General features: G+C 37.1%; 1 protein-coding gene across 5 annotated transcripts in view; it reads left to right on the top strand.

Annotated features, from left to right (window-relative positions):
- Positions 1 to 1,652: 1,652 nt before the first annotated feature.
- The window catches only part of VRK1 (VRK serine/threonine kinase 1), a 30,480-nt gene continuing 15,928 nt past the window's right edge, over positions 1,653 to 16,204 (top strand). Inside the window, exons 1-8 of one of the 5 annotated variants that reach the window (XM_059850283.1) lie at positions 1,675 to 1,770; positions 5,601 to 5,652; positions 7,015 to 7,170; positions 8,656 to 8,711; positions 13,054 to 13,123; positions 13,515 to 13,602; positions 14,989 to 15,097; positions 15,239 to 15,331. In XM_059850283.1, the coding sequence (XP_059706266.1) occupies positions 7,020 to 7,170; positions 8,656 to 8,711; positions 13,054 to 13,123; positions 13,515 to 13,602; positions 14,989 to 15,097; positions 15,239 to 15,331 (567 nt within the window). In that variant the 5' untranslated portion in view covers positions 1,675 to 1,770; positions 5,601 to 5,652; positions 7,015 to 7,019. Of the gene's footprint in view, positions 1,807 to 5,600; positions 5,653 to 7,014; positions 7,171 to 8,655; positions 8,712 to 13,053; positions 13,124 to 13,514; positions 13,603 to 14,988; positions 15,098 to 15,238; positions 15,332 to 16,204 lie in introns of all 5 variants that reach the window. The other 4 variants (XM_059850282.1, XM_059850280.1, XM_059850279.1 and 1 more) reach the window with 4 other exon arrangements.

The following is a 16,204-nucleotide window of genomic DNA, read 5'->3' on the forward strand; positions in this document are numbered from 1 at the left end:
ACATACTGGAATTATAAGACATTTAATTTTATTATTTTTGGAAGAACAGAAATGTGAAGAAAATAATTTACTTCAAAACTTGAGCACTACCTTCTATTAAATAAAAATGTGATTCATATGTAGAAGTGGAATATTTATTAAATTTCTCATTTAATTTTCTCTATCTGCAGTATTCACACGCCCTTTGAACAGAGAGAAGCTGTGAGACAAGCAGAGAAGAAGGAAAACACAATTCTTATCTCGCTTGCTGTGCCTGTGTTGTGCTAAAGCAGAATGCAATATGGAGATTGTTTACCCAAAGTGAGGATGTTTTGTTCCCTTGGCCTACCAGGGCCAAGAAGTGTGTGTGTGTGTGTGTGTGGGACTGTCACGGGACAGTCATGAGAGAAACAGAGATGAGTGCAGTGTGATCAGTTGTGAGCAAGAGTGCATGGCAGATTCAGTTTAGATGAAATGAGCATACTATGGTATAATAAAGTAATTCATTTGCCTTCTGATGGTGGAGTCAGATGCATCAATCTCTGTCCCTCACCAACGTCGGAGTCGTCTTTGATTTACAGTATCTATCAGCATCTTAAAATGGTTTCATGATCCCAATAATTCAATACTAAAGAGGATGGTACTGCAAGTGAAATGCTATCATGTCTGGTAGTGTTCTTCACCTAGTTCAAACAAACTTTTGGTCTTTCATGTGAGCAGTAATACCCTAGAACATACAGAACAGTTCTTGACCATCTCTAGTAGCACCTAGTATTTTAAAAATACATTTCTAGTATTCTTAATGTAGCCCAGGTGGTCAAGGAAATCTATGTCAGTATTGTCATGATGAACAAACCACAGAATGATAGTTCTTTGCCTGAACAAAGATAACAGTACCTCTAAAACTGCAGCATGTCAAGACAGTGGCCATGTCATAATACCTTTTTAACAGTTTGAAACACCCAGTAAATTAACAAAACAAAATCATTGTCCTTTTATTTTCCTGCCTCATCCCCTAAATTCCCTGGTTTGCTATGTCTTTCATCTTCTGCTCCTTTCTCTCACTTCACAGCACGGCAGAATCAGGGGTGGATGCGCCGACGTTTGTACCCGACAATGGAAGGAGAAGGAATCACCGTCCCTGGAGGCGTTTAAGGAAGGGCTGGGCTTAGTGCCCTGCTCTAGTTCACCTGGTGGTGTTTGGTCATAGGCTGGATTCGAGATTCGATGATCTTTTCTAACCTAACTGATCCTGTGGTATCAGCTTGACAAAGGCCTTCCCAAACTTATTGCACCGTAAGAAATCAAGGTTTCTCGTAACTCTCAAAATTGTTTCACTGAAAAGAGCTATGAAGCACTAGAACAGGCTGCCCAGGACAGTGGTGGAAATGACAGTGGTGGAAACACCCCTAGAAAGGTTCCACAAACGAATGGATGTGGCACTTAGGCACGGTTTCGCGGTGAACAGGGGTTTTAAAGCTCTTCTCCAACCCAACCGACTCCATGACCGTAAAAGACCCCACTCTTGGCCCATCTCGGGCCGCGGTGCCTGTTGGGAAGTGTATTCCATGTAGGGCACGCCTCCGGCCAATTGCAGCGGCTACGGACTATACTTCCCAGTAGGCATCGCGACCGGGGAGGGACGGAGGCGGAGGGTCGCGCTCGGCGGACCAATGGGCAGGGGCAATGCTGGGAGGTGGCGCCGGGGCGGGCGGGCCGCCGGGGGCCGCGGGCAGTGCGGGAATTTCGGACCGGGAGGAAGGAGCGGCGCCGGGCCCGCTCGCGCAGGAGGTACTTGGAGCCAGCGGCTGCCTCTGGGGTGCAGAGGTTTGGTTTTTTTTTTTTTTAGGAAGCGAATTTTTGGGCACTGTTTCGCATCCGTTTCGCCGTGCCGAGCATCCCCGGCCCTTCTGGCGGCTTGCGGGCGGTTTTCCCCGCTTCCCTCGCGGAGGAGGCCGGTGGGACCGCGGGGCCCAACCCAGCCTTGTCCCTCCGCAAGGGCAGGGAAGGCGCCTTCCCTTTCCTTCCCTCTCCCGTCCCCGCCCATGGGCAGGCAGGGAGGGAACAGGGGCAGTGGGGCAGAGCTCCTCACCCGTGAGGTCTGGGGACCGCCTTTGCCGGCTGTGGGCTCTAAAACTGCCTTCGGTGGCAGTGGCCTGAGTTGTTTTACTTCGTACTTTTTGTTTTTTGGGTTTTTAGCCCTAAAGCTAGGTGGAGGAGGCTGAGTAAAAGCTATGCCCTGTGCCACTTTAGAGGTTCGTCACCTTTGGGATTGTCTCAGTGTGGCATCACCTTGGCTGGGAGGTTTTCCTGAGTTTTGCTTTGAAGTAAACTTTTTTTTTTTTTTAAACACAGGCCTACAAATCACAAAAATCTGCCATTTTAGGATCAGGAAAGGCCTGGTGTGTAAAAATTGGGCTAAGCTGGTTTCTGTCATTGGTTGTGGTTTTTCTTCACTTCCTATTTCTTGCTGTTCGACTTCCTTGTTTGAGACTTCAGCAGTTGCAGACAGGGTGAACTCTGTTGTTCTCTTTGGTTTTCAATTTGTGCTTAAGCACTCTAAGAACTGTAGGCTCTTATTAATTTATAGGGATTCCATGGACCCTTTTTACGGCTAAGAAAAATACAAGAGCTCTTGTGAAGCTTCCTGTAACTGTTACTGTGTCAAAGGGCTTGTGCCCTCATCTGTAGGAATAAGTTGCCCACTAAATTTTTGGGGATAATCCCTATGTGAGGTAGGATTCCTGATGAATTTCAGAGCTGATGATTTTTATACAGTGTGCTAAATTATCAAAAAGCCTTTAAGTGTCTCACGTTTTGCAGTTGGCATAGAGGTGAGGTGATTTGGAATGACATGATTTGATACCTTACAAAGCTCACTGGTTTTTATTGCAACAACTGTGTGATGATTAAAATTTTCAGGAGAACCTTAAATAACCTTAAAAGAAACATTAAAAAAAGTAATGTATTCTTGAGAAAGCAATTTAAAATTAGTAGCACAGTAATTCTATTTGTAAATTACTGTTTCCTACCTCTGAACAAGCTGCATTCTGAAATATTAAGTCATCTTGGTTTGTTTAGCAAAAAAAGGAAAAAAACATTTCCTTGGTCAACTGTGGTGCTGTTGTGATTACATATTTCTCAGTAATTGTGGTCCACCAATGGTATTTATTAATTTTGTTAAAAAAGAAATTTTTTTTTAAGTTTTTTGGGAGAGAATTGTAGTGCCCTTCTTGTGTAAGTGCCATTAACTGTCCAGTATCTTAATCAGGAACTTAGATTGGAGGGGTTTTCACAGACAGGGATCAGCCAGTCACAGAATATCTGAATTTATGCAAGAAAGTCTTTCTTCACTGTTTTCCTCACTTGGTGTGACAAGTCACTGACACATCAGTTATTTTTTTGTGCTGTCCCTCCCATGAAACAACTCTACAGTTTTCAGGAATCTTTAAGTGTCATGTTGTTTCTTCCCTACTCCTTGAACAAAATTTTAGTTTTGTTTTCTCCTTGTGTTATTTTTCTTTTTTTAGACAGGCAGATGTGGATTTCTTGCTTTGACTAATGAGCAGTTTTAATGATACATAGATTTCAGGTCTTGCTGGAACTACCTGCTCCTCTAGGAGCACAGGTCACCAGCATGCCTTCTCTGGGTTGACAATGAAAATACATCCTACTACGATAAACAACTGTAAAAATTACAATTTCCAGAAAATAAAAGGGGAAGATCAGGAAGCAACCAGTATGACTTGACACACAGCAGAAATTCCTTCAAAATAAATTTGTTTTGTATTCATTTCAGAGTTTTGTTGATAATGAATGGCAACAAGAATTGAGAAGTGGCTATTCATATTTATTCTAAGAGTTCAAGTATCGCTTAAGTAGTGATCGTAGCAGGCAACATTTGTAAAGATAACACCACCGATATGCAGACAATTTTGCGTCAATAGTGCTATCTCAAGTACAGTGTATTCTGTTTCTTCCATGATGTTTTATTAGGTAGAAACCTTTGTAGGACTAAGAGGCTTCTGGAGAGAGTTTAGACAAATAGACTTCTGTTATTCATACTTCTTAGTGGGAAAATCTTTGTTTTGAGGACATTGCAGCAACATAAAATGCTGCTGTTTACAATCATGCACCTTGAATATTGTTCCTGTCAGGCACCTTAGCTAAGTAGGGTCAGGTCTGACACTTGAATGATAGTACAGTACTTGACATCCATGGCACTGTTTCCAAGGACTTTAGCATGATTGCAGGAACTAATGAATTAAACTTCACAATACCTGTGGATAGAAAATATTTCCTTTGTTGATGGAAAGAAGTATTGAGAGGAAAGTTTAAGATTTTTTTTTTCTTTTTCAAGGGATGGTGGTGCTGAATTTTTAGAAGTGATTTTAGGGAGAAGTAGATGGCTTTATTCCAGTTCTGCACTGTACAGTAGACAGCTCTGTGTCATGTTTGTTGGTGCATAAGTTTCTTGACAAACCCCTTGTGTTTACTGTATTATGATTTGAAAAGCATATAGAATGATAGAATTTGTACTCAATTTTAATTGTCTTTAAAATTTTTTTTATTGTGTTTTTTTTCTAGTTCTGTCTTTTCATGTAGAGAATTTCTGCTGCGTCCAGATGTCTTTGATGTCAATCAATAGAAGATATTTGAATGGATTTATCCAAATATATGTGAAAGCATGTGCAGCCATTGCTTAAATATTTTCTTGGGTAGCAGCTTTTTTGCAAGAGATTGAGTGCTTAGTATTGTGCATGCTGCCCATTGCAAGCGAGCAGTGTTTGGCACCTATGGCCTACTGATAGTTTGACCAACTTGTAAGTAGGCACAGTGCCATGTTAACAGATGGGTATGAATACAGACAGCCAAGAAACCATGTATGTGTATCTAGTGTATTTGTTAAGGGCAGGGTTCCCAGCTGGGGACGTTCAAACTTATGTCCATTATGAATTTTTGCTTTTATGGATAAAGGAAAGTTGTCATTAACAAATTTTTTAAAAAAATAAATACCTTCAGGCATACAATTATTGACCATGTTAAACAAAATAAACGGGGGTGTGGAAGAAGAGGGAAGCACCAGTTCTTCCTTTGATACTCTTGAGGAGCTATTTTAAGTAAATTTAATTCCTTTTTAAGCAAGGCTGCCATCAAGAGTCTCACTGTGAATGTCAAAGATGTGGAGTGTATCAATAGCTTTGTTTCACAGGCTTGCTAGCCTTATTGTAAGAGAGGCTACAAATTTTTCTTTTACGGGCAACAATCTGTCCAGCATTCAAGCACCTAGGTGCATCTGTCCAAGTCTTGCCCAAATTATTTGTAATAATTCAGAGATCAAGGGGGTGCAGTCCTCCAAGCCCTCTGCATGGTTCTTATATTGACAATAAGTTATTTCTTAGCCTGAGGATGAGTGTGCTCATTTTGGATATGTTTTGGTATCCTTTAGATGACAGCGTGTGTGATCTTGTCCCACATATAAGTCACTGGGCAATGCTGCTGATTTTTGAACTTTCTTGCCTTATCTGAGTCAGCTTTGGGGCTCCAGACTTCTGGTTTATTTCATTAGCACTTCTAATAATTTCAGTCTGCCCTTTGTTTTAATCCATTTCCTGATTTAGATGTCCTGTGAAGCCGCTTAAAGGTCTGCGGTGATCTTTCTGGTCTGCTCTTGTAAGTGATACTTAGGTTTTTCTACTGCTCTGTTCTTTCTGACACTTTGACACCATTGCTTTCTCATTGGTATGGTCTTATCTGAGCTGGCTGGAATTGTCTTTGGTGCTTGAAAGTCTCATTTTTCTCCTGTAGAAAATCTGGAGAAAAGATCTTCCTCCAAGACAGTAAACTATGTATCACCTTGAAGATTAAAAAAAAAAAAAAAAAAAAAAAAAAAAAAAAAAAAGGAAAAAAAAAAAGACAAAGGGCCATAGAGAGGAGTTTCTTGAAGAGACTATGGATAATGATATGGGTAAAGCTAGTCTTAAAATTTATGTGTAAGATGTGTCTTGATAGTAGGGAAGAATGTTACTGTATAGAAGTGGAAATATGGAAAAGTAATGCAAAATCAAAACATCCTGTTTTGTGATAATGATGAAGCTTATGCAATGTAGGTATTGATAAATACAAATATATTTCTGTGATGTGTGTATTTCATAAAAGTGTTTTATTGAAGTTTCTCATTTAGATATAAGTAATGTATTCAGACGTGGTTCCATGACTCAAAAATGCTTCTCAAATTAACAAGAACCCTAAAAAAGAAGAACTTTTGCCTGGAATGGTGCACCTTCTTTTCTGTATTTATGCATGTATTGAGTGACTGTGGTGTTGGGAGACTGCTTGCTGCCAGAGTCCATTACTCTCTGACTAGGTTCTTTTAGATGTTCCATGTTTAAAGAACATAATATTTAGTATCAAATTTACTTTTTTGAAGATAGTTGATGCTATGTGAGATTTCTGATTTAGGAGAGTGGTATAAAACATGCTGAATACAATACAACTGGTAAGTTACACTTGGCAAAATACAGCAACTGCAATACACAGTTCAGTCATGGTACTGATGTAATTTTCATTCCTGGTCTCTGTAGTATGTGTTTTTTTACAGCTAAGAGGAATTCCTCATATTACCACTGAAAACTTGGAGGTTTTCAGTATGCAAGTTTAACTCTAGGAAAACTGATGAGCTTTATTTCATAAATTTACCTTTTTCTAAGTTTAGACCTGTGGTTTTTTGTGATTGATTGAATGTGATAGATTCTGAGGTCTTTTTAGCATGTATTATACAAGGTCTTGCAATAAGTTTCTCTTGTGAAGATTTTTGCTGTCAAATTTTTTTGTGAAGCCTGGAAAAATTAGTTGTTTCTCACTTTTAATTCATGCCAATGAAACTGCTTATTGCATTTCATTTCAAGCATCTTTGTAGTAAGAAATTAGGGTTTAAACAACCCATTCTTTTTTTGTATTTCTAACAGATTTCTATGTAAAATAAGTTTGATCAACATGTAACTTTTTTTTTTTTTTTTCCTTCACTTTCTCTAGGGAAAATGCCAAATAAGAAAACGGCTGGAAGAGCCCCTTCAAAAGTGAAACTTGCTGAATTGTTTAGTCTGGGGGAGGTTCTAGCAGACACATCAAGAAAAGAATGGAAATTAGGTGTCCCTGTAGGGGAGGGAGGCTTTGGACGCCTATACCTTGGTAAGTGCAGCTATCTTTGATAATTCTTTAAAATGGAGAGTAGATGTTTTTCCCCATTCAAAACAATGAAAAGTTGACACTAAGTTAGAAATATTAATATAGAAAATTATCTTCACATGAACTTTTCTGCTAGAACCTTAGCTTGGGTCATGGTGTAGGAAAAAAATGATGGAAATAGAGAAATGGTTGCTTTAAGCACTAGTTTTATGAGTTTCCTGTGGTAGTTCATTCTTTTTAAAAATTAAAATCTTTATTACTTTTTAGCCATGGAAAGGATAGTTTAGTATTTATTTCAATTTGAATTTTGGTCTGTCTGAAAGACTGGATTTATGCATAATTGTCTTTATAATGATGAATTCTGAACTGAAACTATCAGTGCATATATTTGGAGGCTACTGGTCAGCCAATACTTGGACTGGTTTTGACTTTGGTATTGCTTTTATTTTTTCATTGCCTTCTGAACTTCTGGCATGCCATATAGGTTTTTTTTTTTTTTAATGTAATCGGTGCTAAAAACAAATTGAAGTGTTGAACTTTACAGTTTAGAGCCTCAGTTCAGGTCTTGTTTTGCAATTCTGTTGCAAGGAAAACTTCTAAATGTGAAATAGTGTTCCATACTTAGTAGCTCTTTCACTTGGACAGATGAACAGATAAGAAAGGTCTTGAGACTTTTCTGTTTCATTTACCCTAGTCATTTTTCAAACATTTCTGAAGGGAATGAAAGTTAATGTGGTCATTATAATATAGTCTTCCTTGTCTTGGGGAAAAGGTTGTGTTGGATTCATACTGAGTTGGAAAACAGGAAAAAAATCTGTCCTGCTTTTAAAATGAACAGACTGCAGCATAAGTGGGTTAAGGAGAAAAAACAGGACCAGTGGGTGGCTTTTTGCCAAAGAGGCTTTCAACTTCTTACTCAGCCTCACTCAATGAGCTACTAAATTTACTGGAGTTCCAACTCAAATTGCTGCTTTGTTCAAGCCAAAGCTTGGTCTCTGCTTCCCCATTATTTGCACAAAGCTGTGACCCTGACTGTTCCTGTACTTTGTACTTGCCTAACTTGATGTGCTTCATATCTGTATCTTCTGTCACAAATACCAACAACTTAGTAGCAACAGAAGGTCACTTTTGGATACATGACACGGCAGCATGAAATTTATTTTTTCTTCTTTATGTTCACAAATGTGTATGTTTATAATAGTCCTAGAAAGCAAAAGAATCACTATTGAATAAATTACTGGATTAAAAAAAAAAAGAATGCCTTCATTTAATAAACAGTCTGTACTCCTCAAAAAGAAGGGAGAATGTAAGAATGCAATATCTGTATACAGTAGCCTTCATGTATACTGTGATTCTTCTACCAAAGGCTAAGGTACTGCTCTATGTTCATGTCAGCACCTAGTTACTTTGTTGTGTTTGTCCATCCTGCATAACAAGTGAGTGTAGGCTGTCCTCTCCTACTACTAATAAAAGCTTCCTTTTTAACAGCTGATGTTAATTCTTCAAAGTCGGTTGGCAGTGATGCCCCTTATGTTGCAAAAGTGGTAAGAGCATTTGAATCTTTACTTCTTAACTTGAAAATATTTGTTCTAGAATAGAATGTGTAATTTAAAACATCTTCTGAAAATAATGCATTTTCAAAGTGCTGTTTGAAATAAAAGTGTGGGGATACAGAGGAATGCTGCTGAGAATTGGGGCTCCTGTGTGTGAGGAACATCGTGATAGAACATAAGTAGAGTTGAAAAGGATGCATGAAATGGATCAGATTCTGTTTCATTTGCCTCCTATAAGCAACACAGATATCGCCAAATGAATGAAATCTGTCTAGCTTTTGGGGAATTTCTGTGATTCAGCAGTGAGTCTCTGTGAACTGTTGCTCACCACTGGATGTTGATTAACTGACAGATGGCTTGTGACTAGAAACAGCAAAACTTTAATTCCTGAGGTCTCCAAAAAGTTTTTTCATAAAAATGTTTTTTCCTAAACCACATACATGTTCTAATTTCTATTGAACTAAGATAACATTGTCGTAATTTTTTTAACCTAATGATTAGAGAGAAGAAAAAGCACTGTTGATAGTTTATTTTTATCCCATTGTAGAAATAATCAAATTATTCTAATTACTTGAAATTTTATTATGGTTTTAGTAAAAAAAAAAAAAAAAAGAGTTATTTACTTGGATTTGGATATTGCTCTTCCTAAGGTATGAAGTATTTTTTCTTAAATTTTGCTAGAGTATATAGATATGGTAAGATCTTACACAGTCTTAGTAAAAAACAAGGAATATGGCAATAGTCATAGTAGATCCAGACCCTTTATTTTCTTGATGGTGATTCTGTTCTTGCATTAAAAGTAAATACCAGAGAACTGTACAAGAACTTCACAGTGTAGAAGATTAGTTTTTCAGTGCAGTTCAGAACTGCACTGTTTTAACATTTTATTTATTAAGCTATATGATGATTCTGAAATACCTTGCTGCAGTAGCCAACCACTTTGCATACATGTTAATGCTTTTAACATTTGTTCTTGAGGTTAAACTATAAGGTTAGGTTAAATTAGAGTAAAATACATTTTGGTTAGTATGTGCCTTTAATCTTGGTATTTACATCTGCTGACTAAAGGGAAATTCTAGAGTACTGGTTTTGATCTGTTCAGGCACCCCAAGGTACAGTTTGTGATGACCCTCCCTCTGAAATGTTTTCCTTTGTTGAAAAAAGCAGTGCTTGCTAAGCAAATGTCAGACTGCCACACTTTCAATGTCGATCTGCTGCTGCTGCCTTAGGTGTTTTTGGGCAGGAATTCCAGACAGACCAGGAGCTCCAGCCTGCAATTGTGTGGTGGCCAGCCTGTCCTCTTGAGGGTGTCCACTGTGCATCTGTTTTAGAGGCAGATAATAGCAGTGGCTTGCTTGGGAGAGGCAGTGGCTTCTAATTACCGGCTCCTGCTGAGTTTGGACTGATCAAGAAGCAGAGTGCCATTCCACTTCCATGGAAGAATCTGGTTTGACTTGCTGGGAAAACCATTAGATATGCATTACTTTATGCTGTAATTGCTGTTACCCTCTATTCCTGAGTTTGAAGCCATCTTCTTCTCTCCACTTTGGGCTCTTAATGTAAGAGTTGCCCCAACTTTTGGATTGCTCCTGTGCTTCACTTTGTGGCAGCATTTTGTAAATACCTCCATTGCTAATATCCCAGATGACTACTCAATTTTAATTTGACTTTCATAATTTTGTCTTTATGGCAATAAAGAGTAGCCCCAGTCTTTGTGCTAGCCTCACAAATGACCCATAACACATTATGTCTCTGCAGTCTGGTATAACACAACTTCGGATAAGAGCCCATTTTCTGATGCCTGGGTGGATTCTAGTTTTTCCATCAGCTGAAGCAAAGTGGTTAACAGCTTTGAACAATTATTAGTGTTTAACAAAATATGTGCTACTATAGTAACGTTCTTCAAATTAAGCTATTAAAGCAGGATGTAAATTGGCTTAGTCTTTGACATATCCTCATAGTGTTGATGTCTGAGCAGTATGAAATGAATCACAGTTTTTATTAAAAAAGAAATGCTTTTTAACATGTGGACTTTTCAGATGTCATTGTTCAGGAGTGGATGCAGGGTTTAATTACACTTCATTACATTGCTGACTGAAAAAGATCAGAATTCTTAAAACACTACTTGAAATTTGTTCAGTTTTGACATGCACTCTATAATCTTTCATTATGTTATCTTTTTGAATAAGACTTTAATTTCAGTTTTATAAGTCATGTATTTAGAATGATCCTGGGCATAAAGCTGTAGAAATTTGTGTTTGCACTCCTTCTGGACTATTATGGCAAATACTGGATGCTGTGTAAGCTTTTTTTAGCATCATATATTCATTTCTTTATCTGTAGGTAGAATTAATGGTATTGTGGGAAAAACCTTCATAGTCAACATAAAGATCTGGTTGAATCATTTATCCATTCTCCAGGTATGAAAAGATAGCAGATTTTTCTTTCTGACCAGAGAAAGATACACATTTTCAGCACAGAGACATAAATTTTTTTGGAATAACCTATTTATGGATAAATAATGTAAGAACTTTTAAGGCCTACTTTTTTTTGGCTGTATTTTAGTAGGAAAACAACATTGGTGAAATCCATGCAAATTAAATGAAAATTATATATGAGAATTCATATTCTAATAAGTTAGGGTATTGATAGATAATGCTGCACAGGATCAAGTGAATAGGTCAAGTAATGTGTGTTTTTGAGGTAACTGCAATAGAAGAATTAATCTATTTTACCCTTCTTCTCTGCATATATAATCTCTGTATTACTAATTTGTTATCCATTGTGGATAAATAAACTAACTGTGAAAGTAAATTTGCAGGTACCCAAAGTTTGTGTGTGTTGATCACACAAACTCTCTGGTCTTTGGTTTTGGGTTTTTTTCTAGTTCCTCCTCACAAGGAGAGGCCAAAAAGTTGTCTTGGCTCCGTTGCTTATCAGGGCAGTGCTGCTGAAGAAAGGGAGGTGGAGACAGGCAGTAGCTTTGTAATCAAGTGTCCAGGCCCAAGAGTGGTGCCCAGGCTGGGGGGATCTGCTCCCAGCCTGTTCCGTGTTCCAGCTGGGGGTAGCTGCTCCCAGCCTGTTCCGTGTTCCAGCTGAGGGTAGCTGCTCCCAGCCTGTCCCGTGTTCCAGCTGGGGGTAGCTGCTCCCAGCCTGTCCCGTGTTCCAGCTGGGGGTAGCTGCTCCCAGCCTGTCCCGTGTTCCAGCTGGGGGTAGCTGCTCCCAGCCTGTCCCGTGTTCCAGCCCAGCAGAGCCTGTGGTCTTTGAGCTCTGCATTGCTCTAGTGAGACTGGACAGCAGTGAGCTTCTCTTAGCTCCGTGCTACACTCTGGCCTTAGCAATTGGCTGGATCACATCTGCATTTAAAAGTTAAAATGAAATTAATTTAAGATTGGTGTGTATCTAATGTCATGTGATTGTATTATTCTTGAGTTTCTTTGCCAGTAATTGCATATGTTTTGTTATTTTTGAAGTGTAGGATATTCCAAAATGGGTATTTTTACAGAGATAGAATGAATTTGGATATATATGAGTAACTAGAAAAAATAAATTGCTTAAGCTCATCTCAAAATCAGTTACTCAAAAATTACAAGAATTGAGATAATTTTTTTTTTTTTACTTTTTTCTTTACCATGTTCTCGAAATGTAGAATCAAGAGACTTGCCCATCTGCTGTTCTTGCAGAATTTCAAATATTTCGTGTTTCTTTGGAATTTCTTTCTTGAACTTTACTTGTAATACATGGTTCCTATAGTTTTGTCCATTAAAAATGGAACTGAAATGTACTAAATACAGGGTATTTCTGAAATTGAAATAGGTGTAGTTCTTATGATTTTGAGAAATTTTGAAATCCACTGTTATTTTTATCTTGGTCAACTAATGTGTGAAGGGAACAAAATGTCTTATGTTCAATAAGAATTTAACTTTTGTTAAGATTTTTTCATTAGATCATTTCAGGTGTTATTTTAAAATCACTAAAGGCTACCACAACTGGTGCAATCTAGCTGTAATCAGGAGAATCTTAGATAACGTTGTTTAATATTCTCTGCTAAACTTCTGCGAATAATTGTTAATATTTCTATGCACTTCAGTTAATTTCTTTAGTCTTTTGCTGTGGGACAGTATTTTTTATAACCTTAATGTCCAGCCAGTTATAATAAAAACAGCTTTTAGAGCTAAATTTCTTTTATAATAAGAAGATATTCTAATGAGTTTATCACCTTTAGGTAGAGCATTTGAGGGAGAGTATGCTTTTATAGGGTGAATGCTTCAGCTTTTAATAATTATTAGGCATTAACACAGCAGTTTTTAATGAATTTTAAATTGTCTTAAAGGAACCCAGCCAGAATGGACCTCTTTTTACTGAGTTAAAGTTCTACATGCGAGCTGCTAAGCCAGATGAAAGTAAGCAGTCTATTAAAATGTTTTTAATGACCTACAACCGTTTATGAAAATAGAGCCTGTAGAAGTAAAGTAAGGTTGAACTTTGAGAATCTCTTTAGGTAATTTTCAAAATAGTTTTTAAATTATTGAAATTGAATTCAGATACATGGTAAATTAGAGGGTTTTGGTAAGAAGGTCTTTGTAGTTCTGTTGGTAGTATTGTCTAAATTTAAACTTGAGTTGCATCTCTGTCCTTACAATGGATATGTGATAACTTTCCTGTATACTTTGCGTATACATTTCCATGAAACAAGCAGCTCACAGGTATGCAGAAACTGTAAATGATGTGACTACTCCCTTTTATGTCTCTACTCATGCAAATTCATGAACTTAACTTTATTTGTATTTTCAGTTCAGAAGTGGACTAAGTCCCATAAACTGAAATATTTAGGTGTACCAAGATATTGGGGTTCTGGCTTGCATGAAAGAAATGGAAACAGGTGACTATATCTTTTGTTGACATATACTGGAATTTAAACAAACATTATCTCTTCTAGGGTCTATTTTTTGCTTATCTTCATGTTGTTAACTTCTGCTACAAATTTTCATGTGCATGGCAAGGGTGTGTTCAGGGACTATATAAATATATTTTGTTTGTGTTCTGTTTCTTACTCCTGTTTGTGTTTGTTACAGTGTTTATAATTGAGATTTCAATTGTTGTGAATGCTACCGTAAACCAATGATACTCTTTATGTATATGTGGTTTAGAAGCTTTTTATATCGTAATTAAAGTCAATTTCTAATGTACAAGTCCTGGAATAATTTGACTAAAGTTCTTCTTGTTGTGTGCACTTGAAGTGTATTTTCATTCACAGATATTTAGGACCTAGTGCTCTCTCAAATCTCTCTATTTTCCATAGGGATGGAGCCTTTTCTGGCTTAATCTGTGAGCTGGAATAACTGCTAGTCTCATGTTAAATATGTTTTAAGTCTAGGGATAGTTTTTAGTATTGTTCCATGCCAGGAAGGGTTTTTGTTACTTGGTCTTTGATGCTAATGCCTGCTTATGTAATAGTCCTTGTTTCCTAGTGGCCCTTCTCTAAACTGCAGAGGAGTTTTAGTAATTCTCTGGCAGTTTACAGTAGGTCAGGCTGCTTTGTGTGGCTCACTGCATAGAGCAGTCAGTGTGGATGCCTTAGTATGTCAGAAATATCAGTTTCAGTAGATCCTCAATTGTAAAAATAACCTAAGTAAAAGAAAAATTCATTTTGATAGCAAAAGTAAATGTAGCAATTTTTTAATCCTGCAAATAAAAGTGACTCTGCATTCAGTGTTTAGTTCATGAATTTCTTTAAATAACCGCTATGAACTCTCATAGTTCTAGAACCAGTTTGGCTGTAGCAATGAATATCAGAACACCTCTGGCAAGTGAGAGGTTTTTATTGTTAACAATAAGTGAAAAAAAGGTTTCAATAGATTTCGGTAAAGGAACATTGTACGTGGACATGTTAAATCACTTAGCCATTTATAAAATCTTAGAAATGTATTTTTGTAAGTAGATGATGCTTGGTTTTGCCTATAGTGGGTTACAATAGGGATGCTTTCCTCTGTGAGTACTTGTTATTTTGTTGCATAACTAGAATATAGAGCAATTCTTTTGATGGATGAACATTTCAGTAGCTGATATGAAAAAGGTAAGAATTGATGTACAGCGTTAAAAAAATGCTGTATTTCAAGTATTTCCCACAGTTTCTTTTGAGAGAGACCTATTCAATCACTAGTTAGTACTGTTAACATGCAAATAAAAAATTTTCCCCAAGTATGATTCAGTAACTTTGCTGTTTTTTTGCTTTGATTTTTTTTTTATTTTTCCTCCTTGATTTTAGCTATCGATTTATGATAATGGACCGATTTGGCAGAGATCTTCAGAAGATGTATGAAGAGAATGCAAAGCAATTTCCCCATAAAACTGTACTGCAATTAGGCCTGAGAGTAGTAAGTTTAAAAAATACATTTTGTTTTCTCAATCGGTCTTCCCTGTGTAAATGTCTCAGTTCAGTCCCACTTTTGTGCCGAGTCCAGGTCCTCTGGTGGGCAGACCTGGGTACTGCATTTAAATGACTTTTGTTTTGTTAGCTTGATATTCTGGAATATGTCCATGAGCATGAATATGTGCATGCAGACATCAAGGCCTCAAACCTCCTTCTGAGTTACAAGAACCCTAATCAGGTATTTATAATACATTTTACTCCTCGTGTTTTAAACCTTCTATTTGACAACAATGAAAGTGTGTTGAACCTGTGAAATCTAGCAGAAGCTCAATTCTAAGAATGTATATGGTAACATTATTTCTGCTTGACATTTATATCTAGTTAATATTCTATGATTTTTTTAATGCATTTTTCTGGACAGTTATCAATTGTCTATTTGGCCTAAATAGTATTCTACAGAAATTCTTGAGGTTAAAAAAAAGTTGACTCACAAATAGGTATTTGCAGGTGGAAGCCTAAAATTATGTAGCACACTGGTAAATTATGTTTGCCTGTCTGCATTGTTACCTCTGCTTTGTTCAAGAAATCCATCAGATAAGTGTTCTGTTACTTGGAAAAATTGGTCTTTACAGTGTTGATTGTTCCGCTTGATTTATGGAAGTCTTTCATTTTTCTGCATTTTTAACTCTCTTTACTATTCAAACAATACATATTAGAGTTTCAAATTATGAATTTGTTCTTGCTCAAATGTTTTAGCTTGTGAAAGAGTAAAATACTAAGTAATTTCAGTTCTCTTAAAGTAACTGTGTTGTTATTGAGAAGTTGTAGTATGCAGCATTGTTCAAATGGGTCAACTGACTTTAAAGAGGGTAGCGCAGTGAATGTGTTTATAACTCTATGGACATTACTTCTTTTTTTGCCTGTTACTTGGGTTTGTTTTTCTTTTTTAAAATCTAATTTTACTGGTAATAACTATTGCACTGTACTTGCCTTCTGTAGCAGCAAGAAGTGACTTCCAGATCAGACTGTTTTGTGGAAAACAATGGAACCTAACTGACACATTGTTTTCAAATCATATGTGTTAAGATTAATAAAGTACCAAGAATCATTC

This window comes from Haemorhous mexicanus, chromosome 6 (assembly GCF_027477595.1).
Source record: "Haemorhous mexicanus isolate bHaeMex1 chromosome 6, bHaeMex1.pri, whole genome shotgun sequence".
NCBI lineage: Eukaryota > Metazoa > Chordata > Aves > Passeriformes > Fringillidae > Haemorhous > Haemorhous mexicanus.